At 40.7% G+C, this 16,394-nt stretch overlaps 1 protein-coding gene across 2 annotated transcripts in view; it reads right to left on the bottom strand.

The window, feature by feature from the left end:
* The window catches only part of SRFBP1 (serum response factor binding protein 1), a 55,389-nt gene extending 39,259 nt beyond the window's left edge, over positions 1-16,130 (bottom strand). For both annotated transcript variants that reach the window (XM_070935710.1, XM_070935708.1), the window contains exon 1: positions 16,009-16,130. In XM_070935710.1, the coding sequence (XP_070791811.1) occupies positions 16,009-16,038 (30 nt within the window). In that variant the 5' untranslated portion in view covers positions 16,039-16,130. The remainder of the gene's footprint in view (positions 1-16,008) is intronic.
* Between the last annotated feature and the right edge of the window lie 264 nt (positions 16,131-16,394).

Consider the following 16,394-nt stretch of genomic DNA (forward strand, 5'->3'; position numbering starts at 1 on the left):
AAGGCCGCCGCGACTTAGAATAAGGGCTGAATGCCTTGCCCAACTCCTCAAATATTGATCCGGCACAGAAATCAAGGAAAGGCAGCGCCCAGGCTGGAACCGGCTGGCGCGACTGCAAACGGCTTGGAAAGTACGAAAATAAGCAAAAAAGGCCGCTCCGACTCCCAGCTGATCAGCGGCGATGAAAGGGACGGCGCGGCAAGCCTAAACGGCGCGCGCGTCCCTCCGGCTCCCAACGCAGCCTCCTGACAGTCTCAATGGTGATCGTGAGGGACCGGGGCGAAAGCCAGCCGGCTAGCCCCCTCAGAGCATTTAAAAGCCGGGGGGGGTTGGGGGGAGAGCGACAGCCACCCCCCCCCACTCAAACCAAGGCGGTGAGACTCCCCCTACCTGATCAAGCCTCAATCACAAGTAGCACAAGGAGAGAGAAAACAAAAAAGAGAAAATAATAAAGTCCAGGGAATATAACTAAATATAGCTAAATATAGCTAAAACCAACTCAAAGCTCAGGAGCTTAAGATTGCAACCATGAGCTGTGCTGAGCTGAAAAAAACTGAAGAGACGTCACCAGGGAGGCGGATCTTCAGAAGTTTTCAGCTCAGGACATAGAGCTAGAGCAAGGAATAACCCAGACTGGCACCTCCCATTTCTACACTATGGAGAAAAACAGCACAGGTATAAAGTAACAAGAATTACTATGATACAAATGACACAATTCTGTTGTTCACACAGATTGCTTTAATTTTTTTTCTAGTATTAAAATGTTGGTATACATGTTAAAAACACATCCAATACAATAAAAACAAAGAGATGTGATAATCTGGGGACCAATACACCTAGGATATTAATAATATTCCAAAGAAGGCTTTCCTAACCCTTGGGAAAAAGCCAGGTCTTCTGAGCCTGTTCAAAGAATGACACTATTGTGGCAATACAAAATTCCATGGGGAAGTTACTCCAGGTGGCAGGCATCCTGGCCTGAGAAGTCATGCTGTCTAACTCCTATCAATGGACACCATTTTAAATATGGAACTTGGAACATGCCTACTCTGTCAAATCTTACTGGACAGGAATTGAAACATTAGAAGAAATCTTATTTCATCAAGGGCTTTATGTGTCACAACCAGCACTTTGAATTGTACCCAGAAGTTTACTGATAACCAAAGGCTCTCAAGTAGTGGAATGAATGTTACATGGGATATTGAACTGTGTCAGTACCTGTCCATTTCACTACACTTTGGTCCAGCTCTAAGTGATCTTTTATTATAATTCCATAAAGAGCACATTGCAATAGTCCAAATGTGAGGTGATTAAGGCATGAATAATTCTAAAAAAGGATTCCTAGTCTAGGAAGGGGTGGAATTCATGCACTAGACATATAAGGGGAAAAGAACCAATGGACTCCTCAAGCAGGAGCTGTGAATCTAGGAGGATCCTAAAATTGCACAACAATTCTTTCTGGGGAAATTATATCTCATTCAAAACTAAAGATAGAAATTTCTCAGGGCTGTGGAGTCGGGAGATAAATGTTCCGACTCTGACTCCTCAGTTTTTGTACTTCCGACTCCGACTCCAGGTACCCAAAATTTCCTCCGACTCCGACTCCTCGACTCCGACTCCACAGCACTGAATTTCATAGCCAAAAACATAGAGCCACTCATTCTTCAGAGTTGAATTTAAGCTTGTTCCTCCCTAACCAGGTCTCAATAACTTTCAGGCATGGGACGTTGGTCAGTCTGGGATTGAGATGTGCAACTATTTTTGCTTCATTGGAATCACTTTGTGATAACTGGAACAAAACCAGTGTGGGCACTGCCCTTAATCTTTCACTTGGTAGACCATACAGCATGGGAAAGGGAATCCCAATTTTACAAAATGACCTTGAGAAAGTTTGGGGAAACTTCATATCCTCTTCATTGTCCTCTTGCTCACTATATCACTACTTTTTAATAAACAAGAGTTATTCCAGATCTTGGAATCAGTCTAAGCCTGTGATGGCAAACCTATGCTACGCGTGCCAGATGTGGCACACAGAGCCTTCTCTGTGGGCACACACGCACGCTGTCGCCCCAGCCCAGCTCCAATCACGTTTCTCCATGAGTTTCACTCAACCAATTCCAACTTCTCGTGAAAGAAAAAGATCTCGCTAAGTTGGAATTGATTGAACTTTTTCACTCGCACACTTCACAATGGGGGAGGTGGGGTCCCGTCCTCCTCCTGAAGCCCATTATGATGCAGAACCACAATGCAACTCATGCAGTTCTTTCACCCCGTTGCTGCGGCTTCCTGTTGCCCTGTCACAGCAGAGGGATGAAACAGCTGATGCCCTGTCGCAGCAGTGACGATAGCCAGAGCCTTAGTGTGGGAGCGGAGCATCCCTGCACTTGCCTTTGTGAGGCAATAGCATTCCGCCTTCATCGAGGTACATTTGGTGTTGCCACCAGCAAAGAGGGCTGGGAGAGAATGGCGGGGTGGAACTTGCAGGGTGGGGGCCATACCCCAAGCCTGGCCTTCATCCTCCCTCCCATAGGCAGGGCCAAGAGAAAGAAGGGGCAGCATGGGGAAGTGCTCCTCTCCCTCAGCCGAGCGCTGAGCACAAAAGCCCAATGGGAGGGGTGGCCCAGCAGAAGTGCCCCCTTTGGCGAATTGGTTGGTGGTCCGGCTCTCGCAGCAAGTTCAGTACCTCTAGACACGAGCTGCCATCTTTGAAATGCGCCATGCCTTTGAGGAGGCAGGCAGCGATGGCTGGGGCCGTTGGGGGGCAGCGGAGGCATCAGGCTCTCCCTCTCCTCAGCAAACCGGGGCTGGAGGAGCGCAGAGTGTTGCGGGCTGAGCGCCAGAGAGTCAGAAGGTGTGCTCCCACATCATCCCAACACACGTTTCCAGAGTACGCTCCTCTGTTTTGAAGTGGGATTGAGTGGGAGTAGGGAGCAGGGGGAATGGTAGGGCGGTTCTAGGAGAAGCCCGTCTGGCTTCCCTTTTGGCATGGGGCAGCTGGAAGACCCAATAAAAATCCAATTTCCCCCAATAAATGGGGAAAGTAAAGGCCCGGTGGTCCAAAGTCCAAAAAGGGGGGCGGGATCTGTTCATCGGAGGATTGGAGAGGAAATCAGTTGAAATCTGGGCAGGAAGCTATTCAGAGAGGGATCTGCCTAGGTCTTTTTCCCCCCCCTCCTGGCTTTCTTCCCTAGCCTCGTTTTAAGGGGAGGGGGAAGCAAGGTGGGGCAATAGTAGCTAAAAGGCCACAATGGAGGAGCGGATAGAGAACCCTCTCCATGGTATTGATCAGCTCTTTGCCTCTCCACCTGCTTCAGAACATTTTCTGTGGGGAAGTGAAGGTCCTTGGTTGGAGGCAACAGGCATAAAAATGGGCAGCAGCAACTCCAGACTGCACCATATTCTCAGACTGGTAGCCCTCTGACCCTCTCTCTCTGCTCCCCCAAGTCCAGAAGCGATTCCCCCCCCTGGGTTTCCTGGTTCATGTTTCTGAATCCTGTTTTTTTTCTGGGTGGGGAGAGGAGAAACACTCCACAAAATGTGTGCTTAAATCTCATGCTGGTGGAAAGTCCTGATTATTAAAGACGTGGATGGGGAAAAGATGCCATTCCTTTCTCAAAAGGCCCAGGGAAACTGGAATAAAAATAGGTGTGGGTGTATGTGTATAAATAACAGCCTGGGATAGCTTCAGCCACAAACAACTGCTGCTGTTATTTTTGCTAGGAGCTTCTAAGCTACACAGCATTCTTTAATGAATACTAACAATAACGAACCATAATATACAGAATTAAAGTAAGGAAGGGGAAATCAGAGGAAGGGGAAAGGGAAAGGAAGGAAGGAAAGAAAGAAGGAAGGAAGGAATAAGGATGTGATGGCCCTCCAGAGGCTACTGCACTACACTCCCATCATTCCTGAGTTGTGCTGTTAAAGAAATCCAGTGCCACCAGGGAGAAGTCAAGTTGTGAAACAGTGATTGAAATTCCTCACAAAACCTCATTATTCAGGTAAAATTGCCATGTTGGCACTTTGTGATAAATAAGTGGGTTTTGGGTTGCAGTTTGGGGACTCGGTCCCTAAAAGGTTCGCCATCACTGGTCTAGGCCATAACTTTTCTGTGCCAAAGTAGAGCCAAGATTGAAAGTGAAATGTCCCCCATCCACCTCCTGGAGATCAGCAGTGAAATTTATCTTGACCTGTATTCTTACCTGAAATGGAATTATCCCTACAGCACCAGATTCATCCATCTGGTACACAGTAATACACATTCCACTTTAGTGTAAGTTTAAAATAGGCTTATTTGTAATTTTCAAAACAATTCAAAAATTTGTTCAAAAAATAGAATCCTACTGTCCCCCAAATGCAATCAAATATTTGCATGAGCAGCTTGTCGAACTCTTAAATGAAAATGATTCTAGTCACCAAAGTATTAGGGTTAGGGACTGATGGTAGTATAGGACATATCTTTGAAATATCAAATTGAGGTTACACAACTGAATTGTAAACTATTATTCCAATATACACAATTAGAATCATCCAAATATTTATATAAATAAAGATGCCTTTTGAGTTTATTTTGACATCTAATGGCTACATTCCTCAGCCACAGTATGGAAGATGTTTGCAATTTCCTTCTTTGCCCTCTGCCTGCCTTCCATCCCAATTTTATGTACCTTGTGTTTTTTTTAATCAAGTACCAACCTGGGCTTAATCCTGTTTAAATTTCAAAATCAAATGGCCGTTTCCATACACTGAACTAAATGCTCAGGCACTGGAAGAAAGTTAAGTGAGAAGATTACATGAATCCCAATAATATTGTTTACATTTAGGAGAAGATTTGGGGCTGAAATATAAAAGTTTATTTATTCCAATTAGAAAACCATGAATTAAGTGTATTTTGAATACTAAACTAATTATTAGTCCAGAGCCCAAAATTAAAGCAAATCAGAACAATCTTTTGGTGGCAAAGAGCCAAATGTAAAGGGAGAGGGAGGTTATAGTAGAAGGAATAATTACACAGAAGAGCTCAGGATTGGTTACACTGAATTAGAGGGATATCTGTGGTGACAGATCTGAATAATAATTACAGATCAACTGTGCCAGATGCCTTTTAAATTCATACTTCAGACACCTGTAGATAAATCAGTACAGAATAAGCATCATTTTCATCACAGCTATGCTAAAAACATTTTAAATATAGTCTACAGCAAGTTCCCATGACCTAGCTTGCATAGTTTGATTCTGCACCGGCCAAGTAAGAAGCCACATGTTTTATTTTTGTCAACTTCTAGCTAGCCTACGTGGCCCAGCCACACACATTTTATACAAGCTGTTCAGAATAGAAGAGTTGGAGAGGGATAATATTCTGCGATACATACTCATTTAACAATTTTAACATATAGCAAATATGCCTACTGTGCTTGCATTTTTAACTTTAAATTAATTTGCTTTTGTTGAAAGCTAATATGCCTGAAATGTTGATCACAATTTGACTTTAGTGTTCTGATGCTGATGATGTGGCAATCTGAACTTGAAGGAGAGCTGCTGGAAAGATTCCTAGGACAAAATGCTGTTTGCCTGAATTCCTTCTGAGATTCTGAGCTTGGAAATTTCATAATCTTTTAAAGAAAGATTGCTTACAACACTGACATTATTTGACAGACAATGAAAAAAAAAAATAAGCATGGTTCAGTTCATTACAGAAAATTCTTACTAATGAACTTACAGTCATAATTATGAACTTATTACTTGTATTACCAAAGAATCAAAAAAGGACTGAGACAACAGAATAGTTTCTTTCCAATAGTTCACACTTTTAAGCTATGCATAAGAGCCACTGTATTGTAATGGTTAGGAGTGGAGATCCAAGTTCTAATTCCCACTCCAGAAGAGAAACTATCTGAATGTTTCTGGGCCAATCATTCACTCTCTGCCTAGATTGGGAAATTGAAAAACATCTGTCTATCAGCCTACATTACACTCATTTACCTTCACAATATGAGAACAACTTCATTCTGCAATGAATTGATTTGGGATGACAAGAACATAGCAAAAAGGTATAAATGTTTGTTTCTCTTAAACTTAAAAAAAATAGTTTCTGTGCTGTACTCTCAGTAATCAGAAAACTGCAAGCTACCATGTTCAAGATATTGTTCATGCAAAGATTTCTGATTTTTTTTAAAGAGGGTGCAATCTTATAGTGCCTGAAGGCCTTCCCTTCTCCCAATCTTTGATATTACTTATTTTTTTTTTTGGTTTAACATTTATTGAGTTATAAGATAAAATAAGATACAAAATACAAAAGTAAATAGGAGAACAGTGGGGAGGAAGAGGGGGAAGAGTAGTAAGGAAGGGTAGGAAAAAAAGAAACATTGACTTCTGTCTCTGTTACAGTAAACGTCAAATCACAACTTTGTTTTTTCATAATAATATAAACAAGCAATTTCTATAAAGATCTATCAATCTAATCAGTAAAACCCAAAACCAAAGTTTCATTCTTTTTCACTTGAAGCACAAAGTTCAGAAGCGGTCTCCATATGGAAACAAAAGTACTTATACTCTTTTCTTTAATCAATATAGTCCAGTTTGCCATTTCAGCCAACTCCCAATCTTTGATAATACTAAAGGAAGCATAATAATGATTAGGCAGAAGATCCACTGAATTCCAGGTCTCTTTGACTTTCCATTGCTTCCCAAAGACTGAGTGACTTAGACGGCTGTGTGAGCTGACTCTGGAGTATACGAAGGATCTGTACTGATTCCATTTAGCAAGTCTCCATTCAGAGTTTATTCAGATAAGATGGAGCATGGCAACTAATATTTCGGATTATTCCAAATATTTCAACATACTAGGAATATAGTTTACATTAACTTTATTGATAACAACACCTATTGATTTTCACAGGATTATCTGGCAATCTATTGAAATGTCAAAGTTTGCTAATCCCATTAAAACCAGGGAGGAAGAGAACGAAGGTTGTTTATTTATAAATCTATAAATCCATTTGGCTTTCAAGTTCTTTAATGTATTTAAATTAATAATGTAGACCTGTCCTTGGAAATGGTGAAAGAATGAATGAGCCATTTAAAAAATAAAAAAAAGGGGGGGGGAGACTTTCAGAAAAAATAACTTGGTTGTGAGAAAGAAAAAAAATGTAAGGAAAGAAACTCAAAATAACCTTGAATTTGCTTGGTATAAGATGGGGCAGACAGAAAATCTTCCAAGATTCTGCTGTTCAAGCCCTACAACTATATATACCGAGTTTCCCCAAAAATAGGACATGTCCCGAAATTCGGCCAAGCCTGATTTTTGGGGTGGGCGTAAATATACGCCCTCCCCCCCAAAATAAGCCCTAGTAATGGGGTGGGTGTGGCCAGCATAGAAGGCAGTCCTTCCCTTCCCCAGTCACCTCAGGGCTTCTCGACCCCTTAATCAGACCAGCTGAACCGCTCAGGCCGCCATTCACAGTTGATTCGTGGGTGCTGCTCAGGCTGCTGCCTCCAGCACACGGTACAATTGGGTGCGTGGAGCTGTCTTATCTGCTTTGCAGCTCCGCCATGTGTCTCGTCGTTGTCTTCAGGCAAACACGTAGGGTAAAAAAAAACCTTGCGAGTTCAATCAAACTTCTTGAACTCACGAGAAGTTTGGTTTTACCCTACAACGTGTTTGCTTGCAGACAACGGCAAGACATGTGACAGAGCTGCAAGGCAGGTAAGACGCACCTCTCATGTCTCCCGGGCCCCTGGCAAGGGGGGGGGAGAAGAGATGACAAGAGGAGAGAGCCCCATCACGCTCCACGCATCTTGCTTCTCCCCCACCCCACATGCTATCCCCCTCCACAAAGAGCTGGGTGCTGTGGAAAAGAGAGCTGGGCAAGCGCAGGTTTTGGGCATCTGGGGCTGCCGGGGGTCGCCCGGTGGAGAGGCGGGAGCGGGGCAGGAGTTTGCAGGCGAGGGGGATGGATGGATGGGAGGCGGGCGAGTGCCAAAAACACTGGGGAGATTCCCACCTTTGGTTGCCCCAGTGAACAGCTGACAAGCAGCAGCAGCCATGAGGTGGCCACACTCGCCACCGCCTGCACTCCCAAAATAATAAGACACATACACCTCGATAATAAGGCCTTATTTCGGGGTTCAAAAAATATAAGACAGGGTCTTATTTTGGGGAAAACATGGTATAAAAAATATTCTTGAAATCCCTGCCAGGCTTGTTTCTTGACCTTGCCTACCCTGACATTAATACAAGGAACAGAGTTATTAGGTAAGTAACATTCCAATTTTTCAAAAGTTTCTTCTGCCAGATTTAAAGCCAGGATAAGAGGGCAATGTAACTATAGAGAGCCAACAAATCAGTAGCAATCAGCAAGAACTGAAAAGCAAATGCTGTGATAGCCATAAATTATGGATATCTACAGTTGTTAGGTTTTTGCTTTTAGTTTCTATTTACTTCAATTGTAAAAAGTATAGACAAACCATGTAGACCACAAATGAGCAACTTCCATATTATAAAGCCCTTTTTATAAAATTACTAAAATTGTAGGGTTACAAAACACAGTTAAATGCAGTTAATTTCACTCCTATTGATTAGCAACATTTATTTTGTCTTGTACATACGCTGAAGGCATAAAAACAGGAGCAATAATAAGGAATAAGACATCCTTACAAATAAATTTAACCACAGGGGTACACAGATGCCTAGACTCAAACCATTGAGCTGAATGCCTTCATCCTGTTGGATAAAAGGAAGAATTATGAATATTGGCTAGAGAACCTGTGTACTCAGGATTGTATTTTTTTAAACTTCAAGTCATGTAAGAACCTTCAAACTGTCTCTTTGTAGTTGCAAATAACCTTAGGAGCTACAGCAGAATTCTAAAAATATACACCTCAAAATATTGGACTTTGTTATAATTGTTTGCTCTATCTTTTTCTTCTGTAGATTTTGATGTACTCTTGGCAATAGGAAAATAGACTATGAAAATACAGTGACATCAGATGGATATAATTTAGACGTGTTTTTAAAAATATATTTACTTAACAAGTTAAAGAAATAAGATACTGCTTCTGAATAAAGATCCTGTGATTAGACGGGTAAGGAAGTGGTGGTGTACCAAAGAGAGGAACAAGGAAATTAAATCTTATCGGGACTTGGAAATAACAAGAAGTAAAAACAAATAACATGAGCTATGAAGTTTCAGAATTCAGTTCATACTGAAGCTAGTGAGATAGGAATCAGAACTACTCAAAATGCAATATGCTGTTCTATAACCACTAAGTACGCTCCAATCTTACGGCTGCGGAATGAAAAACAAAGAGTCTGTTAACCTCAGTGAACTGTGAGGAAAAGCCTTGTGATTTAAACCCCAGAAATGGCCTACAGATATCTCTCAAGTTATAACTATCCATTGAGACCATTTGAAATTACAGTGGCATTGAGCAAAGGACTTACCACTCGTCTGCAAAATCGAAGTCATTGCAGTGCCCCCACCCTCGCATGATAAAAATTCTGGTACTTAGCAGCCGGCTCATATTTTTGACTGGAGAGGAACTTTAAATCCATCCCATCCACTTATCTCCCCCCTCCTTCAATCTATGCTCTTTTGGTCTCTGCAGTCTGTGGTCGCTGTTGTTCTAGTTGATCTTTTCCATTTTGTTGCTCCCACTGCTGACCAAGGCCTTTGCAAGGCAGCTGCTGGCTGCACAAAACTTTCTTTCCAAGGTTGCACATGGCGATTTCCTCACGAGACCTGAGGAAGATAGCCTCACATGGCCAACAACTGGCTTATTTTTTATACTTATATTTAATACCAGCAGTGGGATGAACGTCCCTTGGGAGAAATGCTGGACAGCAGGGGCCCAGACTGCAGGTGATGATGATTGACTGGGACTGGGCTAGGAGCTCAGGCTTTCCAGGTTTTTTGCATCACGCTGCTGTGGCTGTGGTCTCATACTATGGCTCCAGGGCTTCTTGAAACACCAGAATCACAAAACATCAAGAAGCCTGAGCCATAGAATGGCAAGCAACCCTAAAGCCTCAGTTTTGGGCCTGCTTTCTATCTAAGAAGGCAAAATGTGGTACAGCCAAAAGAGCAGAAATACAGGGCATAGGTCTGGAGAGGGGGAGTTTGAGGTAATCCTTTACCTTACTGAGGCTGAGGGTTGAGAGGAACCAAGCCGGGAAATGGCTTGGCTAGACTTGAGTTTGGTTCAACAACTGGTGGAATTCAGTGACAGTGGTAACAGAATGCTGGAATTGTCATTGCTTTACAATGCAGTCATGTGACCTCACACTTTATAACTGCATCACTTAGTAACAAATTCCATATATACATATACACAAACACACATATAGAAATATGAATTACATATACATATACATACATACATACATACATACATACATACATATATTTGTCAATAATAAATTGACAAGAAATCTCCATGGAATATGACTTAAACCCTTGGAGGAAAATGAGATATCAGATAATCAAACAATGACTAAACTCTGACACAAAAGTCTACATTTGTAAAAAATACAAAATGTAGCTTTCTAACTATTCAGATGCAATACTCAACACGGAAAATGCTTTATATTCAACATTATTAAATTTATACTAATTTTAAAAAATTGATAAATACTTTGTCCTTCAATCAACTTCTTAAACATGTCTTTTTAATTTTATTTTTTGGCTCTGGAAAAAAATGACAAAATACTTTGTTACTGTTGCCAAATGCACATATTTATGAAATCATCATAAGGTGAGATTTTATGGGGGTTTTGCTATAAGTGCCTAACTTATTCAAGTATGTACCTTACAAAGGCTAGAAACTGATTTACTAAATCAATTTTCAAAGGTTGTCATTCTAAAAAATTTTGCATGTGGCCCAGGGCTTCTGAAGACTTTTGGTATAATTCTCAAAGATCTCTAGAAATTACAACCAAGTAATTTTTAACATGACAGAAAGAAAAAAACTGAAATAGAGTGCTTAAGAGTAATCATTATGGAGTAGATAGAATCTTCACCATGAATGAAATCAAGTCGAGTTTGTCATCGTAGTAATACACCTTTTAGGAAGAGGGTTTCTACATGCAATTCTAAATCAAAACTCAGCCTTTCGTCCACAGAATGTTATATACGTTGATACAGAGTTTAGACCAACTGAACAACACATACCAATTTACAATTCTGATAAAATTATAGAAAACATCCATAAAAGAAACAAAACTGAAGTATTTATTCCGTTCCTAATAATTTCTCTATATTTAAGATATTTAATGATATTCTGTCATTTACAGGAAAGAATGAAGTTACTTTATTTCAAACAAACCTATAAACTTGAAGTTAAATATATACTTCATGTAAACAAAGCTACATATTAAAACAGTCTCCATAATTTTGCTTAGAAAACTGTAAAAAATGATATTAATCCCTTAGAAAGTTAAACTTATTTGTAAGAAATCTTATACAAGTACTAACAGAAGAGGAGAAATCCATTACTTATTTTGTGCTGCCACCTAGCAATGTTTTCAAGAAATATTTGCACATGAATTCATACAGGCAAAGCTTCTTAAAATGTGTCCATTTGTATCCACTTGCTTCAATCTTACATATATAAATTCAAAAGGATATCTTAAGTAAAAAAAATCTTCAGTTATTAATTTTAACTTTAAAACTGAAGCAAGAATACCTGCAGAGTAACACTTTATTTAAAGTTTATAGTGTAATTTTTTTAAAAAATCATTAAATTCAATATTGAAAACATAGCCATACAGAAAATAGAAATTGCAGCCAGATTTGAGTTACCCTATTCTTAATTGCAAATAATTCAAAGCTCATTGTTATTCCTTTTATTTTGTAGCCAAAGAATTTCCCAAACTTCCAAATTTATTCAGGGGAAAATAGAGATAGAATGAGGAATTGTTAAGGCGTGAAAGACCAGATCCACACATGAAGTTTCAATTATTAAGTGATTTATTGCTAAAAGTCTATGGAGTCTTCTCAACTCATGGTGGGCACCTGCTTAGACTTCGATAAGGGTCAACCGCACTCAAGGAGGGTTAGACTTACACTGTATGCACAATTATTAGGCAAGTTGTATTTTGGAGGATTAATTTTATTATTGAACAACTACAATGCTCTCAGTCAATCCAAAATGTTAATAAACCTCAAACGTGAATATTTGAGAAAGTAAAAGTGAGGTTTTAGCTTTCTTAGGAGAATGTGTACACAATTATTAGGCAACTATTAGTCTGCAGAATTATTATGCAACTAAATGAAAAATGAAAATTTGCCCAACTCACTCATTTATTTGCATCTGTTAAAATGAGAACAAACAACTCAAAATGTACAAATAAACATGTCTGACATTTAAAAAAAAAATATCAGTGACCAATATAGCCACCCTTCTTTTCAATAACAGTCTTGCCTTCCATTCATGGAGTCTGTCAGTTTCTTGCTGTTGATGATCAACTTTTTGTGCAGCAGCAACCACAGTTCAAAGAGGTGTACTGTTTTCCTTCACTGTAAATCTCCTGTTTAAGAAGAGCCCACAAGTTCTCAATATGGTGTAGGTCACGTGAGGAAGGGGGCCATGTCATTATTCTTTCATCTTTAAGGCCTTTATTGGCTAGCCACGCACTAGAGTACTTTGATGCATGTGATGGAGCATTGTCCTGCATAAAAATCATGGTTTTTTAAAAGATGCAGACATTTTCCTGTACCACTGCTTGAAGAAACGGTCTTCTAAAAACTGGAAGTAGGTTTGGGAGTTGATTTTGAATCTATCTTCAACCCGAAAAGGTCCAACTAGCTCATCTTTTATAATACCAGCCCATACCAGTACCTCACCTCCACTTTGCTGGCATCTTGAGTCAAAGTGAAGCTCTGTGCCCGTTACTGATCCAGCCACGGGCCCATCCAACTGTCTGTCAAGAGTCACTCTCATCAGTCCATAAAACCTTTGAAAAATCTGTCTTCAGATATTTCTTGGCCCAGTCTTGCCATTTCAATTTATATGTCTTGTTCAGTGGTGGTTGGATTTCAGCCTTCCTTACCTTGGCCTTGTCTCTGAGCACTGAACACCTTGTACTTCTGGGCACTCCAGGTAAATTGCAATTCTAGAATATGACAGCACTGGAGGATAATGGGTTCCTGATAGATTCATGTTTGATTCTTCTCAAATCTTTGGCAATTAATGTGTGTCTTTTTTTCTCAACATGTTTCTTGCTACCCTGTTGACTATTTGCAAGAAAACGTTTGATGGTCCTGTGATCACACCCCAATATCTTAGAAATTTCAAGATTGCTACATCCCTCTGAAAGACTTTTTAAAATTTTTGACTTTTCAAAGTCAGTTAAATGTCTTTTTTGACCTATTTTGTCTGAGAAAAAGCAGCTGCCGAATAATTTTGCACACCTTGATATAGGGTGTTCATCTCCTTAGGACACACCCTCCCTCATTACACAAATACACATCACCTGATATGCTTATGTACACTAAGCATTCAAGTTTATAAAGCTTGGAGGTGGAAAATATGCAAAATAATGATATGGTCAAAATAGCCACTTGTCTAATAATTATGCACAGTGTAGTTCTCTTCCAGCTACACAGGGATTCTAGGCTGAGCCTCCCTTTCACTCAGGCCCCAGATTCTCCCTCCTCCTAGAGGAATCAATTTCTGCTGAATAAAAATGTATCAATACAAAAGTGAATGATCAATACATAATTAGTATATCCAGGTAGTCCGTACATTTAATGTGAATGAATGAAGAACCAACTGGAAAACAAATAAAGGCTTCCTTTGCCTTATGTGAACCAACTTTATGAGAATAATTTTCTTTTTCACCTCTTATATGTGCTAGCCTAGTAATTCTTCACCAAAGGTCTAGAAACTTAACCTTTGGGACCGATGTTCATGAGTCTGCTGTTCTAATCACTATAGAGATGCTATGAAATTCAAAGAATGTCTTGTGTTTAGAACTGCTCTGTTTTAAGTTTGAGATGCTTCTAGCAATAGCAATAGCACTTAAGACTCATATACCACTTCACAGTGCTTTACAGCCCTCTCTTAAGTGGTTTACAGAGTCAGCAAGCTGAGTCAACTTTGAGCCTGGTGAGATTCGAACTGCCAAATTGCAGGCAGGCAGGCAGGCAGGCAGAAGTAGCCTGCAGTAGTGCATTCTAACCATTGCACAACCACAGCTCTCTTCTAGAATGTATTACACTCTTCTAGAATGCATTAAACAGACCATTTCACATATAAAGCATCAGTTTTACAATGAAAGCATAATTTTCTGCAAGATTTTACTAGGCTGAAGGCCACATTTTACCACAAAATTCCTTGGATGATTTGGGAGCAGTCTCTGTAGCTCATGCTATTTTTCAGTATTGTCGCTAGAGAAAGATAAAATAAGGAGAAACTCCTCCTCCCTCCCACCCTGCAAATCATCTTTTTCAGAAAAAAATGTTAAGGTAATGATGATTTAATAGCTGACCAGCTGCTGTAAAGCTGTAAACGGAGATGATTCAATGAGAATGAATCAGATTTAAGAAGCTGTCTGTATAAGAGAGGCCCTGTGAGGGCAGTTTCTCACTCTGTGTGTGTATTTCTCTCAGTGTGTGTGTGTGCTTCCTATTACAGTTGAAGATTGATTGATTGCCTGGCTTTGCTTAGCATATGTATGTGTATATTTATGACTTGTAGATAAACAACTGTTTGAAAGACAAAACCTCTCTGTACTGTATTTTGCTCCTGGGTTGTCTCAAACTAGCAGTCACACTGTGCACACTCTGACAAAAAAAGACAGGCATCAACACAAAATATTAAACAATACAGTAAAAAGCACCTGTTATCTGCAGTCTAATAAAGTAGACTCCAATAAACTCATATGCGAACCAATTCTCTGAAAAGCACAGAAATGTAAAATGTGTATCATTGCCCACATGTGGCCACCTGCACAGTACAGTGATTATTTACTCTACTTTAGTACTGGCTACTCCAGTAATCTCCAGATTTCCCACCCACCCACCCTTCATTATTCTTCTTTAAATGAGCATTCTGGGGCTGATGCTGTTATAGTGCATTCATCAAAACCAAGGCCAGAATCCAGTTCCAGCCACTGAAGGCTAATTATCGCACAGCGACCAGCAGGAGTCAGCATCCTCACTAACCCAAAACTGCTTTTTTTTTTTTTTCAAGAGGCAACTGTGGGCTTTCTGGTTTTTCTTCGAAAATGTTTCGCTTTTCATCCAAGAAGCTTCTTGGATGAGAAGTGAAATGTCTTCGAAGAAAAACCAGAAAGTCCAGTTGCCTCTTGAAAAAAAGCACCTTTGGGGCAACCATGACCTGGATGACTGAGAATCTTCATAGACATCCTCACTGACCCTACCTAAAAACGCTTGGAAGGGCTATGCTTAGGATTTCCCTTTCCATCCACTGCTACCTTTTTTCCAGAGGTCTCCAACCTTGGTCACTTTTAAGCCTGGAGGACTTCAACTCCAATCTTGGCCACTTTTAAGCCTGGAGGACTTCAACTCCAATCTTGGCCACTTTTAAGCCTGGAGGACTTCAACTCCAATCTTGGCCACTTTTAAGCCTGGAGGACTTCAACTCCAATCTTGGCCACTTTTTAAGCCTGGAGGACTTCAACTCCAATCTTGGCCACTTTGGAGTTGAAGTCCTCCAGGCTTAAAAGTGGCCAAGATTGGAGACCCCTGCTGTAAAACCAGCTCTCCTCTCCGACCCTTTCCACCCTTCTGGGACTTCACCACCACGCCAAGCCAGCGTGTCCATTATTCTTAGACGGAAGACCTGCGCCATAGTTGAAGGGCATACAATGGAGAGAAGTCACCCACCGCCTAACGACCCACCGAGAAGCAGACGCCTTTTACCCTCTCCCCTCCCCCCCCCACCACGTTTCGTATCCGAAATTTCCTTTTCTGCCAACTCGAAGGGCCATGCAAATCCCGGACGGAGGCTACCTCCCTGGCAACGATCCCAATCAGACGGGCTCACCTCATTGTTGAGGTTCATAACCTTCGACATGATAACCGCTTCAGGGTCTTCTCCACCAGAAAGAACGCAGCGGACTCCCAGAGGGGCTGCTTCTTTATCTATACTGCATGCTTCCTCCCAGAACCGCAAACGAAACAGCGCGCCTGCGCTGTTTTTCACCCGCTCGGCTTCCGGGCGACGCTCTAGCTTTATCTTTATCTTTATGGTTACATAAGAAAGTCAGGTGCCTGTAGTATGGGGATTAGCCTGGAATGTTGTACAGAGGGCGCGTTTGAAATCCTTTTTATATGAAAAATCGTGATTTAAGGGAGGAATTAGAATCAGACTATGATCAGTTGAACTACGATTTACTTAGGTATCGGAGATAGCAGTATCCTATCCCATGT

Source organism: Pituophis catenifer, unplaced genomic scaffold, assembly GCF_029215685.1.
Source record: "Pituophis catenifer annectens isolate HBS135680 unplaced genomic scaffold, rPitCat1.0.hap2 SCAF_2, whole genome shotgun sequence".
NCBI lineage: Eukaryota > Metazoa > Chordata > Lepidosauria > Squamata > Colubridae > Pituophis > Pituophis catenifer.